The sequence below is a fragment of the Hipposideros armiger genome, unplaced genomic scaffold (genome assembly GCF_001890085.2).
Source record: "Hipposideros armiger isolate ML-2016 unplaced genomic scaffold, ASM189008v1 scaffold_77, whole genome shotgun sequence".
NCBI lineage: Eukaryota > Metazoa > Chordata > Mammalia > Chiroptera > Hipposideridae > Hipposideros > Hipposideros armiger.
Genome location: NW_017731427.1, coordinates 1,090,261 through 1,110,918, shown reverse-complemented (window position 1 = coordinate 1,110,918; position 20,658 = coordinate 1,090,261). Strand labels below are relative to the sequence as shown.

General features: G+C 45.6%; 1 protein-coding gene across 1 annotated transcript in view; it reads right to left on the bottom strand.

Annotated features, from left to right (window-relative positions):
- LOC109383178 (uncharacterized) overlaps nucleotides 1–18,177 on the bottom strand; it is a 55,471-nt gene extending 37,294 nt beyond the window's left edge. Inside the window, exons 1-4 of the mRNA XM_019643343.1 lie at nucleotides 18,074–18,177; nucleotides 17,894–17,996; nucleotides 17,211–17,628; nucleotides 16,269–16,283 (exon numbers count right to left, since the gene is read on the bottom strand). Coding sequence (XP_019498888.1) covers nucleotides 16,269–16,283; nucleotides 17,211–17,628; nucleotides 17,894–17,898 — 438 coding nt within the window. The 5' untranslated portion in view covers nucleotides 17,899–17,996; nucleotides 18,074–18,177. The remainder of the gene's footprint in view (nucleotides 1–16,268; nucleotides 16,284–17,210; nucleotides 17,629–17,893; nucleotides 17,997–18,073) is intronic.
- Between the last annotated feature and the right edge of the window lie 2,481 nt (nucleotides 18,178–20,658).

Below are 20,658 nucleotides of genomic sequence, written 5' to 3'. Positions count from 1 at the left end.
TGATTATTCCATGTGTAACCAGAAACGTTTGATGGAACATCCAAAAGATTAAGAGGTACCTTCCTAAGGAAAACAAATGCGACAGGGAAAAAAGAGTCCTTGAGTTCTGCAGAAAGTGTACTTTCCCTAATGGACTGCACTGAACCCACGTGGACTCGAGATGATGAGGAGGAAAGATAACGCGAGTTCTCACATGGGGCGGACACAGGGGTTGGTGTCCTGGGGAAAGTTATGACAGGGTGGCTTCCAAGAATTCTTGAATAATCAGAGTCTGCAAAGGACGGGAAACCTAGGCGACCCCAAACCCTAGCTTGATCATTAAATTGAAGCACACACTTTCACATACATTTGTCTAAATTCAAAATTGCATCCACTACTGCAGTGGCTCAGGGACACAAAACATTAATTACATAAATCGCCGAGTCCTGCCTGGGCAGCCCTGTCTTGGTCTTGAGGAAAATGGCACCATAAACAGCCCAAGAGGTTCCCCGTTGTCCCCAGCCCCACACCGCCCAGCTGTGGCAGAGCTCAAAAGCAGCGAAACACATCTTTCCCCAAGAACTGCACAGACAGCAGAGAGAAAGCACAGGGCGGCCAGGCCCCCGTGGACAGGCACATGGGGCAGTGGCCAGCAGCTCCAGGGGAGGAATCAGGCCCCAGCCCAGGCAGCGGACTCTTAGCTCAGTGACCTGCAGGAGGTCAGGGCTCAGGGGGTCAGCACCACCCTTGTCTTGTCACTGCTTCTGCACAAACCCCTGGGGACCAAAGTCACCTTCCCACCATCTTGCTGGGATGGGCTGGACATGGAAGCCAGCCCAGTGGTTCAGTTTCTAAAAGATGGAATTATGTGTTTTACAATATTATATTAACAGACTAGATTCAGTTGTCTGTATGCACAGCAGACACCATTTAATACAGTTACTTTTGCTACATAGTTTGTTTTTCTAAATAACACTAATTATTTTAATGACTGTATTGTAAACTAAATATTTATGTCCCCCTAAAATTCATATGTTAAAATCAAAACCCCCAAAGGGATAGTATTAGGAGGTGGGGCCTTGGGAGGTGATTAGGTCGTGAGAGTGGAGCCCCCATTATGGGATTCGTGTTCTCATAAGAGGCCCCAGAGAGCTATCTTGTCCCCTCTGCCATGTGAGGACACAGCGAGAGGACAGCCGGCCGTGACGGAGAAGGTGGGCTCTCACCAGACACCGAATCTGCCGACACCTTCCTTGTGGCCTCCCAGCCCCCGGACTGGGAGAATTAAGTGTCTGTTGTTTATAAGCTCTCCCCACTCCCCGCACCCCGCAAGTCTGTGGTTCTTTGTGACAGCAGCTCGAGCTGACTGAGGCAGCCCATCAAGCCATTATCCCACCCACTAAATATAGAAGTGACTGCTCATTGCTTGTGGTCAATCCACACAGAAAGTGAGTAAAAGTAGTATTTGTGGACAAGAACAGATGGTGTGTGTATTTCAACCAACACAAACGTTTTCTAGATACTTCTTCCTGCGATATGGATTTCCGTAAGTGTTTCAAAGGCCACGAGGCTCAGACAGTCCTTTTTCAGCCCTTCTACATGAAGTGGGCCTGAAAAGGTGGTAGCTAACCTTCCCAGAAAAAGGAGCTACCAACAGATGGACTACTGGGCTTTGTACAGCACTGGTGAGACCCAGCCAGTCTCCTATCAAACTTTCCAATTTAGAAAAAGAAAATGAGTTTTTCTACTTGTAACCAAAGAATGACTAAAGTTGCACATGGAAGGAAGTTTAAGATGCGCAAATGTATCTTGGGTGTAAAGCAATGGAAACCGTACGTGTCATTGCCTTCTCACAATCACATTTGTCACCTGCACAGTCAGGGCACACGTGTGACTATTAAGGGAACACAATGTCTGTGCTTCAGAGGCTGCTGGGTGCTAGTGAGCCTGTGTCTTTGTTCTTCTGTTTTATGCTACATCGGAGGATGTGGGAAACTTCCCCGTCTCACTAGTGTTTCTGTGCTCTTTTTCGATTCTAATGGAAGAGGCATTTGAGTCTATGTTGCCCTCCTTCCAACGTGGCAAATACCAGTTTAGCTAACGAGGCGCAGGTGTAACTGTAGGCATTCCTTCTAGAATTATGCAGCTATGAATCTGGCCTCAGGTCACAGAACATCAGGCTGGGAACACATCCTGTCTCATCACCCACAGCGACACCCCTTGAGCACTGGGGCACTGAGGCACCGTCCCTGGGTCTCCACCCACAGCTGTGCTCTCAGCTCCTGCTCCTGCACTCCCGTCTCTCACGGTCATGTGATGTCACTGGCAAGGCTGAGACACAGCTGTAATCAAGATGGTAACCGTGTTGGGGACCCGCGGTAATGGGTGCAGCCTGGCAGCGTCCTCACTTGCTGCAGCTCAGAGATCATAACTAAATATGAAAAAGCAAAGCTGTAGCGTTTGTAAAAGGAGCGATCTACCCGCCTCCCACCAAGTGATTCAATCAAGAGAGCTGCACTTACTCTTGTTTGTGTAAGTCAGCTTGTGTTGGGAAGACCTTTTGCTTCCCTTTGTGCTGTTTCACCCCCACACACACCCCCTCCCTGCCAGCCTCCCCCGTTCCTGTCCACACCACATGAGCTTTGTCTGCACGCTCCTCCCGGCTTTGGTAATAGTTACACCTGTAGAAAAGAATATAACTACTGGCTATACTATTTATTTGCTTTTAATGTGTCAATAAAAAGGTAATTACTTTTAATTTGTGTTTAGGGTTATAATTGGCTTGAAGCAAAAGCTCACTTGCTGGAACCAAACCTCACAGAATAAACCAAAAAAAAAAAAACAACAACAACACAAAACAAAGTTGGTATTTCCTTAAAATAAAGTTACCGTGGTCATTTATTTTTTTAAATGTATGAATAACTTTGCTCTGAAAATTACTCAACGGACAGTTCCAGAAAATTCTTGCCCTCACAAGATGCATCAAGGCCCTTTTGTTCTCACAGGCAGCATGAGGATGGAAGACGTCTGTCCGGCCAACTGAACGTCCATCACAGCCTCCAACCCAAGTGCTCTCCAACCATCACGTGACATCATGGCACGAAGAAATAGATTTCCACCTTCCATGGCTCCAAAAGAATGTTCTTTGCTGACTCTGAGTCTCCAGTTGGCCATTTTAGTCTCTTTAGGAAAAAATGCCATCATGGATGACAAGAGATGAAAGTGGAGGTAAGTTTGTTCAACCTTTAAATTGTAGAATTTTTTTTAAATCCCCGGTGAAATGTATTTTCAGTTTTATAATCTCCCTCCATAACAAATTATTTATTCACAATTAAAGAACAGATTTCCAGAATTGCTTGAATACCAGTTATTTTTGTTTGAATTACTTTAATTATTTGTATGTTTGGCCCTATATTTTTGGGTACTCTATTTTTTCACTATTTTTCCATATGCACACAACTCAATATATGTATTATCTGTTTCTCACAATTTTTTTGTTTTTTTACATATATGGGTTTATTGTGTTCACAATAAGTTGTTTTCAAAAACTGAAAACATTTTACTAATCACTGAAAGAGGGAAATAAATACAGTACCAAGAAAATGTCATTTAAAATATTGCATCTGTTTTCTGTTTTTAAACCCTCATTACTTCCAATTCAGTCCTGTCATCACAACTCACACTGCATATTAATTGTTGAATCAGATTTATTAGAAACTGTCTTTTGTATAAAATGGCCCAAAAGATGATTCCAGAAGAGGCCTATGTACACGTAAGAATGTAACAAAATTTCTTGGAGCCTCAAATCTGGAAAACTGCATAAATGTCCAACTCTAACATTTTGTATATAATTTCAGGAAGTTTACAGACTCTCTGAAATTTACCTATTGACATCATGAACCCCTATTAACTATACCAGATATAAAGCTAACTTTATACAAGCTTACAAAAATTCTTTACACATTGTATCTGAGTGTTCGTTGCATCTGCTGGAATATTTTGAAACAATCTGATTCTGAAAGAAATTAACTCCTGACTCTCTGCTGGACATTCCTAGCGTCCATTCTCAGCATCTTCACACTTCCATGTATTCTCGTGAAAGGCGTATGCCTGGGGACTCTCCCTGCGGCCCAGCACAGAGCGACAGGGACCAGCTTTAGCCTCCCACCCTAAAGAACTACATTAAATAGTAGGCAAAATTACATTAAATAATGGGCAAAAGTTTTGAATGCACACGCTTTACCAAAGAAGATATGTGGAAAAAGCAAATTAAAATCACGAAATACAATTATATTCAAATGCCTAAAATTAAAAACTCTGACCGTACCAAGTTTTGGGAAGGATAAGAACAATTGGAACTCTCACACACTACTGGTAAGAATATAAAGTGGTACAGCCACTTTAGAAAACACTTTGTAAGTCATGAGTGAATAAACAATCTGTGGTCCATCCAGACAATGGAATATTATTCAGCACTAAAAAGAAACGAGCTCTCAAGCCATGGAAAGACTCGGAGGAAACTTAAATGCATATTGCTGAGAGAAAGAGCCAACCCAAAAAGGCTACATACTGTATAATTCTGAGTATATGACATTCTGGAAAAGGCAAAACTATGGAGACAGTAAAACGTCCATGTCGCTGGGGTTTTTTGTGGGTGAGAGATGAACAGAAAGAAGATACAATGTTCAGGGCAGTGAAACTATTCTGTATGATACTGTCACATATTTGTCAAAACCTATATAATGTACAGCACCCATGACTCTAATGTAAGCTGTGGATTTTAGTTAGTATTAATGAATCTATATTGGCTCATCAACTATAATAAATATATAACAATTCATGATGCTAATAATACGACAAACTGTGGGAAAGGCTGGGAACTATGAAAATTCTCTGTGCTTTCTGCTTTATTTTTCCATAACCCTAAAATTTACCAAAAACATAAAGCCTGCTATATAAAAAAAAATGAAGTTTGGCATTTTCATAATAAGCTTAGCTTTTACTTACATCAGCCATTCCACTCTTAGGGGTTCATCTAGAGCAAGCAACACCTATGTCCACAGAGAGTTGTGCGCTGATGCTTACAGCAGCCTCAAACTGGAAACATCAACAGGTGAGTGAATGGGCAAATTTCGGTGCATCTATATGATGGGATACAACATAGGTGTGAACAGGGATGAACTGGTCACAGATGTACCAACTCTAGAAGAATCAAAACAGGCCACACCCAGATGCTGGCTATCCCTGAGCCACGGTGTGCACAGGGCTGTGCTACCTGTGAGAGCTTTGACTAGTGCTGGAAGAGCACCTTGATAGAGGGTCATAAAAATTTACTCAATCAAATGGAATGTTCGTGTACAGACACTATGATTCTACGTTTATTTTCATTTAAACAAGCATTCCAAAATATTGACAGCAGATAACTTTTTAGTGCTTTCTGCTTTGTAATGTGTTTTTACATACATGACTTAATTTATTAAATAATGCATTAGCTAATTATTTTATCATTCCTGGTTGTTATGTCGAGGCTACAGATGAGAAAATGAAGCAGAGGAAGTAGTGATAACCACACGCCCAGCCAGTCACTGAGCTGGTTTTCTGTCTCTGCTCCTCTCTCACTCCGAGCCTAAATGTTTAACAACTTTTTTACCCTAACTGATTAACAAATCATTTCAGATAAACTTCCACCCAATCACTTCTGCTTCATCCCAGACCTAAGGACACAACTATAAGTTTACAAAAGTGTAAATAATAGGCTTCGTATTTATTCATGTCATTTATCATTCTCAACACACTATCATAGTCAATACAGATAATTTTAGAAGCAAACTGTTGTTTGTGGTCTTAGCTACCCTCCAGACTGTGTTATCTTCGAATTTGATGAGCTCATCTTTGTTGATTTCTAAATGAATTTATGTATTTTTAATAAGGCAGGGCTCAGGATAGAGCTCAAAGAAACAAAATTAGAGTCTTTCTTCCAAGGTGACCCAAAATCATTATTTAATATGCCTTGGGCATGATGGTTTAACCATATAGCCAACCAAAAACACAACAAAAATAATCCTAACAAAGGTAAGATCTGTGCAGCCAAAGAGGTATGTCTCATTCTCCTTCTCATTTCATCACCCATCTCTCCAAATACAGATTTTGTTGAACAGCAAAAAGCAAAGGAAAATGAAATTTAATTCATTTATTATTGAAAGCAAAACAGAAAAGCAATGAAATTAAAACATTTGCTTCACTTAAGACTGAATGGCAGTGTCATTCAGCTCTGTTTTTATTTATGATGAATGTCATCCCATAGTTTCTTTGAAGCTTAAGTTAGGAAAATATAAATGAAAATGCCTTTTGAAACTAAAATAACACAGAACATATTAGTGTTCATCTTCTTGAGCTTTTAATGAAATTACTCGTGTATTGCTCTAGGTTGAATATTTTTATAGTAATTAGAAAAATGGTTATTTCCTCTGTGGGATACTGCCCTTGAGCCCCTGCCAGCTGCACACTCTGTGTCTCTCGCTCTTCAAGTCCATTTTTATTAGAAGCTTGCCCAGCAACCTGAACAGAAGCAGGATTTCCAGGAGATCAGGACCTGGGACCTAGGTGGAAGGGCCAGGCGTGGAGAAATTCCCAGCCATGGGTGCTCCGAGGACCCACCTGAGCCAAGCCAGCAGAGCACCTGAACAGTAAGGAATTCACAATGACGCCTGAGCACCAGCAGCTTGGGGGAGCAGGGCAGGCATGGCCCCTTAACCCCTGCGTCTTCAAACAACTTCCTACTTCAATGTCCTAAAAAGTGTACAGTAAAAGTCACAGCCCATGTGTTCTGTGATAATGCAAGAGCTGCAGTTTTTAAACCCAAGATTGAATGAAGACAATGGAATAATGGAAAACAGGAACAGAATAAAGTAAGGGAACCTCCTGAAACCAAGAGGATCATGCAAGCACATGAACTACCCAGGAAAATGAATTTTAGACACAGCACATCGGAGCTGTCTTATCACCCAGGGACAAAGAGAGGGTCCTGAAAACTTGCAGAGCAGAAGGATGAGCTGTGAGCATGGCATCAACTTTCTCCAAAGGAACACTGCAAGCTAAAAGAATCCTGCGGAATTCTCAAGGAAAATAACATTAGAATTTTATACCCGGCTCAGATATAAACACAGGATGAAGACATGTGAGGGCTCGAGAATCTTAACTCCTGTGCACCTTTGGAATAAACCCCAAAAGGGACAGAATAGGGTTCTTAACCCAAGAGAGAAGCAAAGAGAATTTTCAACAAAATGGTGTAAGAAAGTTCCAGAATGGGGATGGCAGCAGAGCAACAAGTTCAGGAGCAGGAGGTCAGAGGTCTTCTGAGAATAAACGTCTTAAAATTTTCAAGGCACTGATGAAAAACATTAGTTTGACTATATTGAGAAGAGACATGGCCTTGCCAGAATGTTAGGGTCAAATTATTAAGTACATGGAAAACTGAGCTAACAAAATGACAATTATTAAATCCAGAAATAAAAGACAAGTGTACAGAAAAGTAATGGCAGTCAGTGACACACAGTGAGCAAACTATAACCATGCTATACTGTTTATATTCATTTATATTTCACAGAAACACATTTGGACGATGAAGACAAAGGAGTATGTGCTTTTGTGTTCATGAGGAGATTTAACAGAAATAGATTTTCTTCCTTCATACAACGGCAATGATAATATCTAGACTAAGAACTCATGACAGTGTAAAATATTACTTAAATAGAAGGAGCTGCTATATTTTAAAATGGTTTCCTATAGACCAGAGGTAGGCAAACTTTTTCCATGAAGAGGAAGATAGTAAATATTTTATGCTTTGTGGAAATCATCAGTTCTGACATTACAGCATGGAAGCAGCCGTCACCAACACAAAAGGGTGGCTATGGCTCTGTTCCCATAACACTATCTACAGAAGCACGCAGTGGTCCGCACTTGGCCCACAGGACAGAGTTGTCCCCTCCCTGCGTCATGGTACCCGGGCACCCAGGGGAGCAGGTCTGGGATCTGCTCTGATTTTGTCATCAGTCTTAAAACTGTCTGACTTTTAGTAACGTGCATGTATTCCTTGGAGAATAAAGAATGTCTAAATTTAATTTTTAAAAATTGATACGAAGTTTTTTCTTTTCTTGAACTGAAGGCAAAAAAGATTTTGGATTAAAAGAAAACACTACAATGTTATCTGCAGTCAGTGGCCACAGTTTCATCAGGCCACTGGAGGCCCGGGAAAGCCACTGGGCTGTCCAGGCCCCCCTCCACATCAGAGCACATGGCAGGCTCGGGGGACGTCGACTGGGCACAGGGGATCCCAGGTCCGTTAAGCAGCAGGAGATGGAGCAGCGTTTACCGAGTTCTGGACAAGAGGGAGCAGGGCTGGTCCCCTGGAGGGGACGCCATTCAAGCGGGAGCCCGAGAACGTGCTGCAGGGGAGGCGGGAACGGGATAGCCAATCAGAGCGGAAGCTACTTTCTACAGGTAAATAGTTAAGAGTGGAAACACCTGTTAAAAGAACTGAGATTAACATTAAATCAAGTGACCTGAAGAATTAATACTAACCGACTCAGGGAATGCTGGATTACAGAACAGAATGTGACTATAACCTGTATCATAATATCATATCATATAATAGTAATGTAACATAACACAATGCAATATAATACATACAACGTGAAATAAATTGTATAATGTCATACAATATTACCACCCAAAGCTAGGAGAAAGTTGAAGGAGAATTTGTGTGTTTAAACCATTACTTTTCATAGCAAATCAATCAAGGTTCCATTTTACTTTGTTTTACTGTGTTTCATAGTTTGTTTTCTTAACTTTCTGGAATCCTTTCTTGCAATAAAGAAACAGTTGTTTGCATTTCCATTATATCCTTTACTTCCATTGACTTAAATTCACATAAAATCAAGTTTTATCTTTTATTAAAATATCTATAGTATTATCTTATTTCCATATAACTATCACCATTCATCTTTCTACCAAAGCCTACCCATAGAATGATATTTGGAATAATATTCACTAGTGCTTATGAAGGTTATTCTGATTATAATTTCATATGTTTCATTATACTTCTATGCCTTATTGGAATTGTTTATAAGTACATGCATGCATAATTGCTACAAAAGAGTGGATTTTTTTCTTCAGAACACAAGAGGAAACTGGAAGTAATTATATAAATATGTAAACAGTTAATTCTGGATGGGACTAGATGATTATTATTTTCTTCCTTCTTATTACTTTATACTTCACTGTATTGATTTTTTGTGTTTTTAATTTGAAAAGGTATAAAGGAAATCTACTGACTATTTAGGCTGGTAGAGCCTACATAGGTCCTTTAATCGTGTTATTCTGCAGCTAGTAGATATTATTTGAACAAATAGCTCAGCAGAGACCAGAACAGCTGTCAGAGAAGCTGATACCTGGTCCTTCCACTTCCAACCCTGTCTGGGTATAACTGATTCAGTTTAGAGAATAGAAACTTCTAGATTCTGAGGTCAACTCTGACCATAAAAATAAGTTATAATGGGAGCTTCCTCATGGAAGTTGGCCCATTGTGAAGTCCTACTCTCAAGCCCAGATGTTTTAATCTTGGGTTTTGACTCATCACGGCAGTCCCTTTGAGAAAACTGGTTCCACAGAAGGCCAAACACTGGATGCATAAAACATGAGTTCACAAACCTGGGTTCTGGTGACCCCCCAGGCAGACACCAGCTCCGCAAACACTTTGCTGCCCTTGGACCAGTCACCCCGCTGGATGCAGCCCTGCCTCCGGGTTCTCGAGTTCAGCAACTCAACTTCTGCACTGACGCTCTTGCATCTGTTCTTGGACTCCTGTTTGGGGTTCAGGTGGACTTGCTGCTCCTGCTTCAGAGGTGATTCTCGGGGAGCTTAGTGCTTGAACGGCCCCCAAGGCCTTAGCGTAACTCCAGGGATAAGCTGGGAAGCTGCCCTGTTTTCACAGCCCTGAGCCGCGGGGTGTGTGCAGACCAGACCCGCCAGGATGGAAAGTCTGAGGAAGGGGATTAAGGATGGCAATTGTGTGAACTGGACTCCAGCAGTCATAAAGTGCCCTGTGTAAGTCCAGAAAAGGCCATGGTAAAGTGCTAACATAAATGGCAGGGAGCTCGTCTTGGGAAGAGCACTTCAGTGTTACCAGTTCTGGGCTGAAGGAGGTCTTCTTGTTCTCTGCTCTCAGTGCATGCCGTAGCTCATGGAGCTTGCACAGTTTAAAGTTTTAAAAACTCCTTTTGTTGTTTGTCCATGACATAAGCACTGAGTGTATTTTATCCATCCTAGGATCTCCAGAATGCTGCACAGGACCAGTGCAGTCTCTGTTCATCAGAAATTTGTTGAGTTACAGGACAAAATAATGAATTACTGAAGACTGTAATTAACACCTGTGAAACTTCTGCAGACAACAGTTATGAAATGCTGGACTGTTGTAAGTGGGCTCTGCAAAGAAAGACGCCAAGAGAGAGGCAATTCATGAGCTCCAGACTGTCTTGTTTTTATCTTGTCTGATTTTTAAATCACTGACCATTTGATAAGGCGCACACCCAAGGTACCTAATGAGTCTCCAACCAGACCACTGGAAACAGGACATGTGACTTGGAGTGGCAGTGCCTGAAATCCTGCCACTTTGAGTGGGCTTATGGACAGGGTGTCTCAGCATCATAGGAGGGTTGATGAGAAATGCAGAATCTCAGTCTGGACCCCAGACTCACTGAGGCAGAACCTGCAGTGGGACCACTTCTCCAGATGATCCGGGCATGTGTGGACGTTTGAGAAACGCTCTAGACACCGGGCCGCCGGTGGCCCTCAAATCCCCTGGTTGTAGGGACTTTGTCCTGTTTGCTTTTCACCCACCATCCCTGGCCGTTCCTGACATTTAGTGGTCCTTCTGTAGATACCTTCGGGGTGAATGATGCAGTTCTGTGCATCTCGCACGTTCTGAAATGTCGCGACCCCTACACAGAATCAGGCTGTGGACTCCCATCACTGAGTCTCCACAGTGCCCCCCCAATGCAGCTCAGCGTCACCCTCAGAGACACTCGAGAAAGTCTAAGTGACAGGCGTGTAACTCTTGTAACCTGCCCAGTTACTTTGCGACTCTCGGCAAGAAGCTGTACTTCCCTCCCCACGTTAGTTTCCTGTGGCTGTCGTAACAAAGAAGTCCCACAGACGGGGTGTCTTCAAACAACAGAATGCCATCTCTCCCAGGTCTAGAGTCCAGAATTCTGAGATCAAGGCTGGGGGGGGGCCACACTCCCCCTGAGAGCTGTAGGGTGGGTCCTTGCTGTCTCTTCCGTCTTCCGGTGGCTCCCAGGAATCGTCAGTGTTCCTGGGCTGTGGATGCATCACTCCAGCCTTCTTGTCCGTCTTCACCTGGTCTTCTTCCCCATGTGTCCCCATCTTCTCTCCTTATAAATACACTAGTCATTGAGTTAGAGCCCTCTCGAATCCCGTATGACTTCATTTTAACTTAACTAATTACATCTCCAAAAAGCCTATTTCTACTGGGTTGTCAGAAAAGTCATGACATATTTTTGCAATGAAAAACATAGAAAAAATGTCATGACTTTTCTGACAACGCAATAAATAATGTCCTATTCTGAAGCTCTGGGACATGGGCACCCTTACACTCATCTCCATAATGTGACAAAAAGTCAAAGTCCTCACCCCGCAGGGACGTTCAGGGGCTGGGACGGTGTCATGTAATGTAAACAAATGCAAACTCACAACACGCACCCAGCAAATGTAGCAATCGGCATGTTTGCTCCTATGCCTACAAGCCTCCACCGTCATAGCTTGGCTCACGCCAGGCTAGTTCGGCTCACCGATGACTGCATTCTTAGCCTCTGTGCATTGACCAACACATAGCTCACATTCAACAACTCTGGTTGGACACACACTATTTGTTTGATGACTACTTTCCCTGTATATCTGCATTACAGATAGCGAGTATAGGTTCAGATTTTTGTTACCATTGTGTAACCCCGGTAATGTGGGGACCACATATCATTACACGTTTCCTAGACTCTTTTCATGGGTTGGCCTCACTCCCTGGCATGGTGAGTTTTGTTGCGAGAGGAGTCAGATGTTACAGGTGAGGCTGATGTATTTTACAAACTTTAAACATCCAGGTGCACAAGAAGTAAGCTTTATACCCAACTCCATGTCGTAGCCAACTCTCCGCTGTTCTTTTGCACATTGCATTTTATATCTTCTATTCTGCATGAATTCTGATGCGAATGGAGGCTCGTTTTTTAATTAAATTAGTGGTGCAGATAGAACACTCCACCTCTGTAGGCACCGTTGGGGGATGAGGAGAGGGCCGGGCCAGCAGGGAGCCGTGCGGTCTGGGCATCACACACCAACGCGGACGCGGGCTGGAACGTGGCGTTTTTTGACAGAGTTCCACCCTATGAATGGAGTCAACCAAGTGGGGAGTGAAAAATTTATTTTCTGACAGGGGTGTCAGCAGAATCATCATGAGCCGACGACAACAAATCCATAGCTGGGTGAAAAGCTGGCGGGGTGGAAAAGCAGGGCAGTGGAGGCCGACCCTTCCCTCCCAGCTGTCCGGAACATAATTCCACAGCAATTACCGGCCCAGCTGGCTCCGCGCGCCGTGAGGCTCGCAGGCGTTTCTCGTTATGGGGCTCACACAAGAAACCCAACGGACGCGAGAACAACTAGGGGTTATCAGTGAACCACAGAAATGGCTGCTGCCTTCTCTGCAGAGCACCATGGCTAGAGCGGGACCCCAGTTCCTGTATGATGTTGGCTGTCTGGACGCCCCCACCCCCTTCTGAAGCCCGCCTGTCTGCTGCGGTCCATCTGGGCGCCCTGCCCTTTCTGCAAACACACCCTCCCTGCTGCTCTCGGAGGCTGCACTTTGCTTTCTCAAGACACCGAAGATCAAACAAGCCAAGTTTGCAACAAGCAGTCTAACGGGAATGAAGAAGCTGTAATGCTCCAACTTTCTGGGCCTTGTTGTGCACATGCTAACTACACTCTGTGGACCCGAGTGGCGAGGGTCCCATTTCCAACACAGCATGGAGTGGGTGATCTCCTCAACTGTAAAATGAAGCCGTAAGAGCACAGCATGAAAGTGTATTAGCAACAGTTAGATAAGGGGGACCTCAGCAAGGCGTACACACTGGCAATTGGTAAAATAATGTCTGTACAAATTGTTTTTGGTACATTAAGTACCTTTCACAGCCAAAATTACAAAAAAAAAAAAAGAAGAAGAAGAAGAAGAAGAAAGAGGGGGAGGCAAAACCAGAAGCGACACAGAACAGCACACACAAAAGGCAGACCCAGTTGGTTCTCCGGCGAAGTAATTTCATGCAGAAATTTTTTATTGAAATTGTTTCTCTAGTTGACAGATCTAGTGTACAATGATAAATGACAATGTGCCAGGCAGCTTGTCAGCCTGTGCTGGGGGAAATCTCACGCAAACTCCTCCGTAATATTAATAAGCATGCATTTCTTCCAGCAGAAGGTATTTGAAGCTCGTGAGCAGTGGCCAAGCCAAGTGGCATTAAGTGGCAATACTGGGAGGCTGAGAAAGGATTTATGTGTGTGCACAAATCTAACAGCCCCTTACTGCCGATGACATGCTGACAAGGAAACAAGGGCTATGAAAAATGATCTGAGTCTACGCGGCAAAATCTTTGAATTCCAAGGGCTTGAGCACGCTGGGGTGCGGGACCCGCTTCAGCGAGTGTTATGGAGACTCTGACCCTAAATTCACTGGTGTCATGAGGAGGCGTGCTGGACAGACCCGAAGGGGACGCCACTCCTGGAAGCTGCCCAGGTCAGAGGAAGGATTAGTCCGAGTCGAAGGCTTTAAGCCCTGTTGAAGGAAGCAGCTAAGGGATCCTGAAGCCAGAGGGCTCACCTCAACCGGATGGCGGGGCCACCTGGCTCCTACGTGGGCCTGGGGCGTGGTGGGTTCACTGCTGAGTCCTTTCTGTCTGTGTGACAGTAGGCAAGGGTTTCAGGAGTGTATTTCCATGGGTTGTGGAACCAAGTGTCGCCCATGACACATACATTTAACAGAAACTGTCTCACATCTACACACACGGTGGCAGAATCTTCCTAAGAAACATGATGTTAGGTCAAAGTGCATTCTCCCAAACTACGAGGTAAAACACAAGATGGGCATCTATTGTGCACAGATGAGGAAACCACTGAGGCATGAGCTATGAGAAGTGTGGAGAGAGCACAGCTTCCTGCAGTGCATGCGGTCCTGCATGCCAGCGGGTGAGGGTCAGCGGTAGTCCTTTATGAGTCCTCATGGACATCAGGACACGGGCAGTCTGGCTTTCATGCTAACACTAAAGTGCAGAGCAGGGCCCCGGGTCTGAGGGCCTCAGTTTCCTCATCAGATAAACAGCTGGATCAATACTGGTCTGGAACAATCATCCCTGAAGCCAATGCTGGCCTTAGAATCAGGGATTCAGGAAGTGCCTTTCACAGGCAGGGTGTCTCTGGAGATGCAAACACACACATCCAGACACGGGTTGCTTTCCAGCCTATCGTCGCTGGGGACGTTTACGACGTTTGCTCTCTCATGTGAAATGGAAGCATGATCCTGAAGTCAGTAATGGGTTCCTTGGCAACTGGATTTAGACAGATGGGCACAGTTTCATTTGTTTTGGAAACACCTCTGCCCAGCACGTGTCCTCCATGGAAGCCCTCAGTCACCTCTGCCTGTGCCCCAAACCAGACGCCCAGGACGGGAAGAAGGACCCAGGGAGCCAGGCAGAGGGGGCCCTCACGGAATGCTCTGACCACCCGGCTAACGCGTAGCCGGCCGTGAGACTCGTCGCTGTGGGATGAGGGCACAGGGGCCACAGGCCGAGCACAGCAGTACTGCCGTCCCTCTCTGCAGACCAGGAAGGGAGGTGCCCAGAACTGGGGACATGGACAGTACCCGGCACCAGGAACGCACCGCCAGCCGGGATGCTGGAGACTTAGAGCTTCAGGAGCTGTGGCCACCCCTCACGTGAAGTCAGTGACCAATTTCACAAACCTAAGAGAGGACACACAGGCTAATGCGTACCTGTCCACACGCAAAGGTCAGTTTGCTCAATTGTAGTCTCAGGTGTCAAGGCCTGCAGACATACAAGGCAAAGATTACTGGCTCCCAAAAACTGAGCAACTCAGCCTAAGCCCTGAACTGACTACGATCAGTAAAATACAACCAACCCATCAGCTCCCTCCCCGCTGACTCGTGGCCCCTAAAGTATATTGACGTGAATGCTAGACAGAACGTGCACCAAAATCTTAACATGAGATATCTGAATCTGTAAAGATGACTTTTCTGATAAACCACATGAAATGAAAGCGATGGGATAAAGTGGCAAGAATGGAAGAAAGAGTCAGCCCATGGCCTGGAGGACCCGTCGGAGGCTTCAGCTTTCTCCCAGTTCACTCCCCTGACTACGTTTCTGTTCGTTATATTTATTTTATGAATCTTTACTTGTCCTCAAGGGGTTATTTTTAACAGATAAACATGGGGGAAAGGACTGTGTTGAGTCTGTCCTGCACAGATACTCTGAAATCATCCACGCCAAGGAGCCTCGCCTACAGAAGCTGACACTTTGCTGTTAGTAGTTGTAACCATAATTAATAATGTTCTGATCTAACCTTGAAAGGAATCCGAAAACAATAGAAAAGGGACTTGATGTGAACTGAAGTCCTGTTTAGAAAAGAGAGATTATTTTCTGAAGCTCCGTGTGTCAGTCCTAAGATACTAGTCTTATTTCTAATGCTGCTGCCATAAGCAGGGTTTTCATTCAAGACTGAACTTTCTTTAAAAATTAAGATGTTACTGAACAATGAACCTCCATGAAGGCCGTCACTGTAAGTGGATCCTGATGCAAACGTTGGAAGCTTCCTGTAGCTTTTGTGTTTGTGCAGGAGGATTTCAAAATACATTTCTCCCGCAAAAAAAACTAACTTTACAGAGCATTTCGCAACTGTATCTTAATGTTAAGATAAAAGGAGAAACACCTTATTGACACATGGAAAATCCATAGGCTGATAAGCAGCATCTTTCAATCCAAATAATAATTAAAACCACGCCTGTATCAATAATGTATTCTATGGAAATAAGGTTTATTTTTAGAGACATATTGACCCACCAACCATTCAACACATCACTGTATCGGCCTTGAGGATCTTATTTTCTGTTTATATTTTGTTGTGGGTGAATATACGTTTCTTGGGCACACAGAATCGCAAACGCATGTTTGGAAGACCTAGGATATAAAAGGAATTTTTTAGAAAAGGAAAACGAAACATAAAGAAGAATTCACCCAGGCGTGTTTATCCGGGTGGGAGGAGCTTCCCAGCTTCCGGGGGCGGAGCTTGGCGCGAGGAGAAGCCCACAGCCCACGCTTGTTGCCCTGATCGCTCGGGTTCACATGCATTTTTACTCCATTTCTAGACACAGAGGACCAGAGGCGCTGCGAACGGCTCTGATTCAACAGGCGACCGTCCGCGCGTTTGTCCACCAAACAGCCTGCACGGCTCCCGGGTCCGCGTGTGACGACGCCACGAGTTCTCAGCCGTGGTCGTGACGTTGCGGCCACGACGGCCGCTTTGGGGCGGGTCTGTCGCCCCCGTCGGCCCCGGCGTGCGCACTGACACCTCCACGCGTGACGTGGGCCCCAGGAGTGACCCCGGCGCCGCACACCTCCGTCACACAGGGCGGAGGGCCACATGTCGCGCGTGTCCCCGGCACACAGGCCTCCCCCGGCCCGTGCCGCAGCTCCGCCCGGCGGTTCCCGGGACCGTGTCCCTGTGCCTCGTGAGTCTCCCGGGGCCTCCAAGGACGCGTGCGCCCCTCACCCGCGCGTGGGGCGACCCAGTGACGCACTTGCACGTGTGCTCCTGACGTTGTGGAGTTAATTCGGGTGATCCGTGGGTATACGCCACCGAGGCCTGAACTTCGGGCCCGTGTGACCATTCCCTTCCAAGACCACACGGGCCTTTGGAAAGGCACCATTACCCCAAAAGTCAGAAAACCAAGCACAGTTCGCTCGAGGGCTGTCCAGCTCCGCCTGCGGTGGAGTGACCCCCGTGGGCCCTGCAGGGACCCTGTGGCCTCATCATCCCGTGAAGCGGCACCACATGTCTCCTCCACACTGCGCGTGGATAGCCCCTAAACACCCCCATCAACCCACCTGGCTCGACGGGGCACGCAGTAGGTGCAGGTGGAGTTTCTGCTTCGCAGCAAGAATTTCAGGTGCCCAGTCCGTATCAACACCCCCTCGGGTGGTGTCGCGCTGCTTCGGTCGGCTTGTGACCTTGAAATAGTGGATCCCGGGAGGTGTGGGCGCTGTAGGGCAGGAAGCATTGTCCCGGGGACGTTTCCCAGATACCGGCCCCTCTGCAGACTGCACGCGCCTGAGTCTCCCGTTGACTTGCTGTAACCGCTGGGAACGGGTTTCCCACCCACTCGCATAAGCTGGTGGGTTCACAGAGCTGACCCCTGGTCGCTGAGCCCTCGCGAAGTCTGACTGCCTGGAGGCGCGCAGTCGGCCCTGCTCGGCGTTTCTACGCCCGAGCGTTGCAAGTTTAATTCTCGTGGGTAATGAGATCCTGTCCCACGCAAGCGGAGGGCGCAGGCCTGAGCACAAAGGGCAGAGGGGGCCGGACCTCCGAGGGCGCCCAGCGCCCTCTGCACCTGGTGCGTCCCGCCCGCGTGACTCCTTTCATCACTCCGCCCTTTACTTCACTTGCTGAGTTAGTGACTCTTCCCAGGCCTCCTCGTGTTCCTGTGACACCCACAGACTTCCCCCGTGGACTGCACTCTCCCTCCCCCACCCCCACTCCGTGGGCAGAGCTCCAGAGTCCAGGGACGTACCCCATCTCCACGACGACAGCAACACTGCACGGATGGTTGGAAATGAAAGTGGAAGAGAGACGCGGCGTCTAATGATTTTCAGTCTTCGTTGTCGAAGCACTTTCTAAAAAAACAATCCTGTCATTTTCCTTTTGTGTGAATGCAGAATATGAAATATTAATAAAATGAATTTTTAAATACTTGAAATGCAGTTTGGAATCAGGGACACTTGTCAGAGTATCCTCAATTCCTCAGTACTTGAGGCTTTGAAACTCCAAATCGGTGTGCACATGGCTCCAGCTGGCGGCATCCCACTCGTGCTTTCTACCAAGGAGGTCGCCCCGCCGTCCCCGGGTGACGTTGCCAGGGCTTCACAAGGAAACAGAGACAGGATGTTCAGTGGCCTGGAGTTAGAATGGCCTTTTCCTTGTATATTCCTTTATGTTTGCTTTCCTAGTTCCTGTTTTTCTTTTAATGACGACTGGTGATTAGTCCTAAAACGGAGGCAGCACGAAGGGTACGCACAATAGAACAGCAAAATCATAACTGCTAACAGCTACCATAATTATTTTAACTACATTTTTAAAAATCCAGTTTTACCATTTTCTGCTCTTATGAAAGTCATAGATCGTATACAATTTAACGTCTTCCTTATCAAACAAACAAAAAATGGAAAAGAAAATAAAACAATGCTACAGCCCTCAAAGCAATATAAAGTTACCGACTTTTGATCCACAAAGGGGAGTTTCCAGAATAGGCCTGAGGGCCTGTGTCTGCAGAGGAGCTTCCAGAAGGGTATGTGTTCTGCCCAACAGAACAGTGAGACCAGCAGAGGGAGGGCTAAGAACACATCCTGTCTACTGGGCAGGCCTCCAAAATATTCATTCCTTTCTAATGAAGTTTGTAACAGACTCTTCACAATCTCTATCCTTATTTCCAATTTCTTTGCTCCCTCTCTAGTGACTATTGTACAGCTTTTAAATGTCCCTCCCATCTGGAGGAAGTGTCATGGCCCCCAAAACCCCCCGTCTTAGATCCAGTTCTGAACAGGCAGCCGCTCCCTGGAGACCAAGCCCATCGCTGTCACATCCACGTCCAGGGTTGGGGTCGGGTCAGTGACAGCCCCACGGGCAGGGTCTCCTGCATGGCACCATGATGCTGAAATAGCAGCATTGGACACATTTAAAACTTGCTGTTTGTGCAATCACTAAAAACTGCACCATTAGCTGGATTTTCAGATTGCATGAGTGCAGATCATTAAGTGTTATTACAGTATTAATTATTAGAAATGTCCTGTGCTGCCCAAATTAAATTGGGATAGTCAACGACCTGCGAGTTCCCAATACCACGGGTAATTTACCCGGAGATCTGCCTCACCGGGTAAGGTGTCTTCACACGCCGTTCACATTATTTCACATTAAGTACCAACTGAGGATCCCAGAAGAAAATGAATAAATCAGACCTTAATATTTTCCAACGGCAATCTTGACACAGAAACTCTCAGAAAACAGGGAGACTGATGTTGACGCTTAAGTGACAACCAGTGTCCAAATGCAGAAAGTTGACCAGTTGATCAGAGTCTTAATGGGGATGGACCTTCTGAGTCCAGCAGTGACTCACGGAATTCCTGTCTGTCCTAATCTGTGTGGGATTAAAAAGGAAAGTGAAATGAGCATCAATATTTAAGGCCAATCCATTCAAAACTGAATGAATATTTTTAACACAACTTGGACTCAATGCTACCCAGTCATTTCCCAAATCATCGCAAACACCAGGTCTTAATACACAGCCCTCTTTGCAGCAAGAGGCTCTTTGCCATTGGAGGGGCCTGTGTCCTTCTCCACAGGGAGGCCGACGACCACCAGTGGCCTTGCCCTGAGTCCAGCCACAACCTACAAAGCCTTCTAGGCTGTCCCTCCTTCTCAGAAGCCCTTATGAGGTCAGAGTCCTCCTACCCAGGTAGAGATCACCGGTGACCCAGCCACCTACATACGTTCTACAGGTGACCCCATTTTCACCAGAGCTGGTCTTTGGGCCATTTAAACATTTTCTTCATTGAAAAGAACGCCCAGGAAAAAAAATTTTTTTTTAACAATAAGGGTGGATATTTTCATAAGATATATTTTAGCAATGTGGGCCCAGTGTCCACATTGAGAAAAACCATCTCTGACACGCTTCCCTTGGAGACAGCATGGCATGGGGATGGGGCAGAGGGACAGGCTTCTACTCCAGCAGCACCCCTCCCTAGCAAGGTGTTGTCAGGCCCCTTTGGTCCACCGTTTTTCTCACTCATAAAATACTCTAAGCATCAAATGAGAAAATATGTACAAAGTTCCCACTTCTATGCCACTATTTGATAAATGCTAGGTTTTTCATACCCCTCATGCTCTTTCTCTGTTCAAATGTGAAATTCAAGTCCAAGGTGAACTCACTGGTTGGCTTAATGGAGTTGGAAGTAATTGACTACAACTTCTAACTTCCTTCTACCAACGAAGACATTAAGATTTCCCCAGTTGTTAGGCGAACGTGATAACCGCTACACTACGGAGATGTGGATGGGATAGTCTCAGAAACATAGAGGAAAAACTGAGGGTTGCTAGTTGGGAGGGGGTTGGGATGAGGGAGAAGGGGAAGGGGCGAGACAATACAAATTGGTAACTACAATATGGCCTCAGGGATAGAAAAGACAGTTTGGGGAGTATAATCAATAATGTTGTAAATATTTCTTAGGGGGCCAGATGGACTCATGTCTTGTTGGGGAGACCACTTCATAGTCGGTGTAGAGG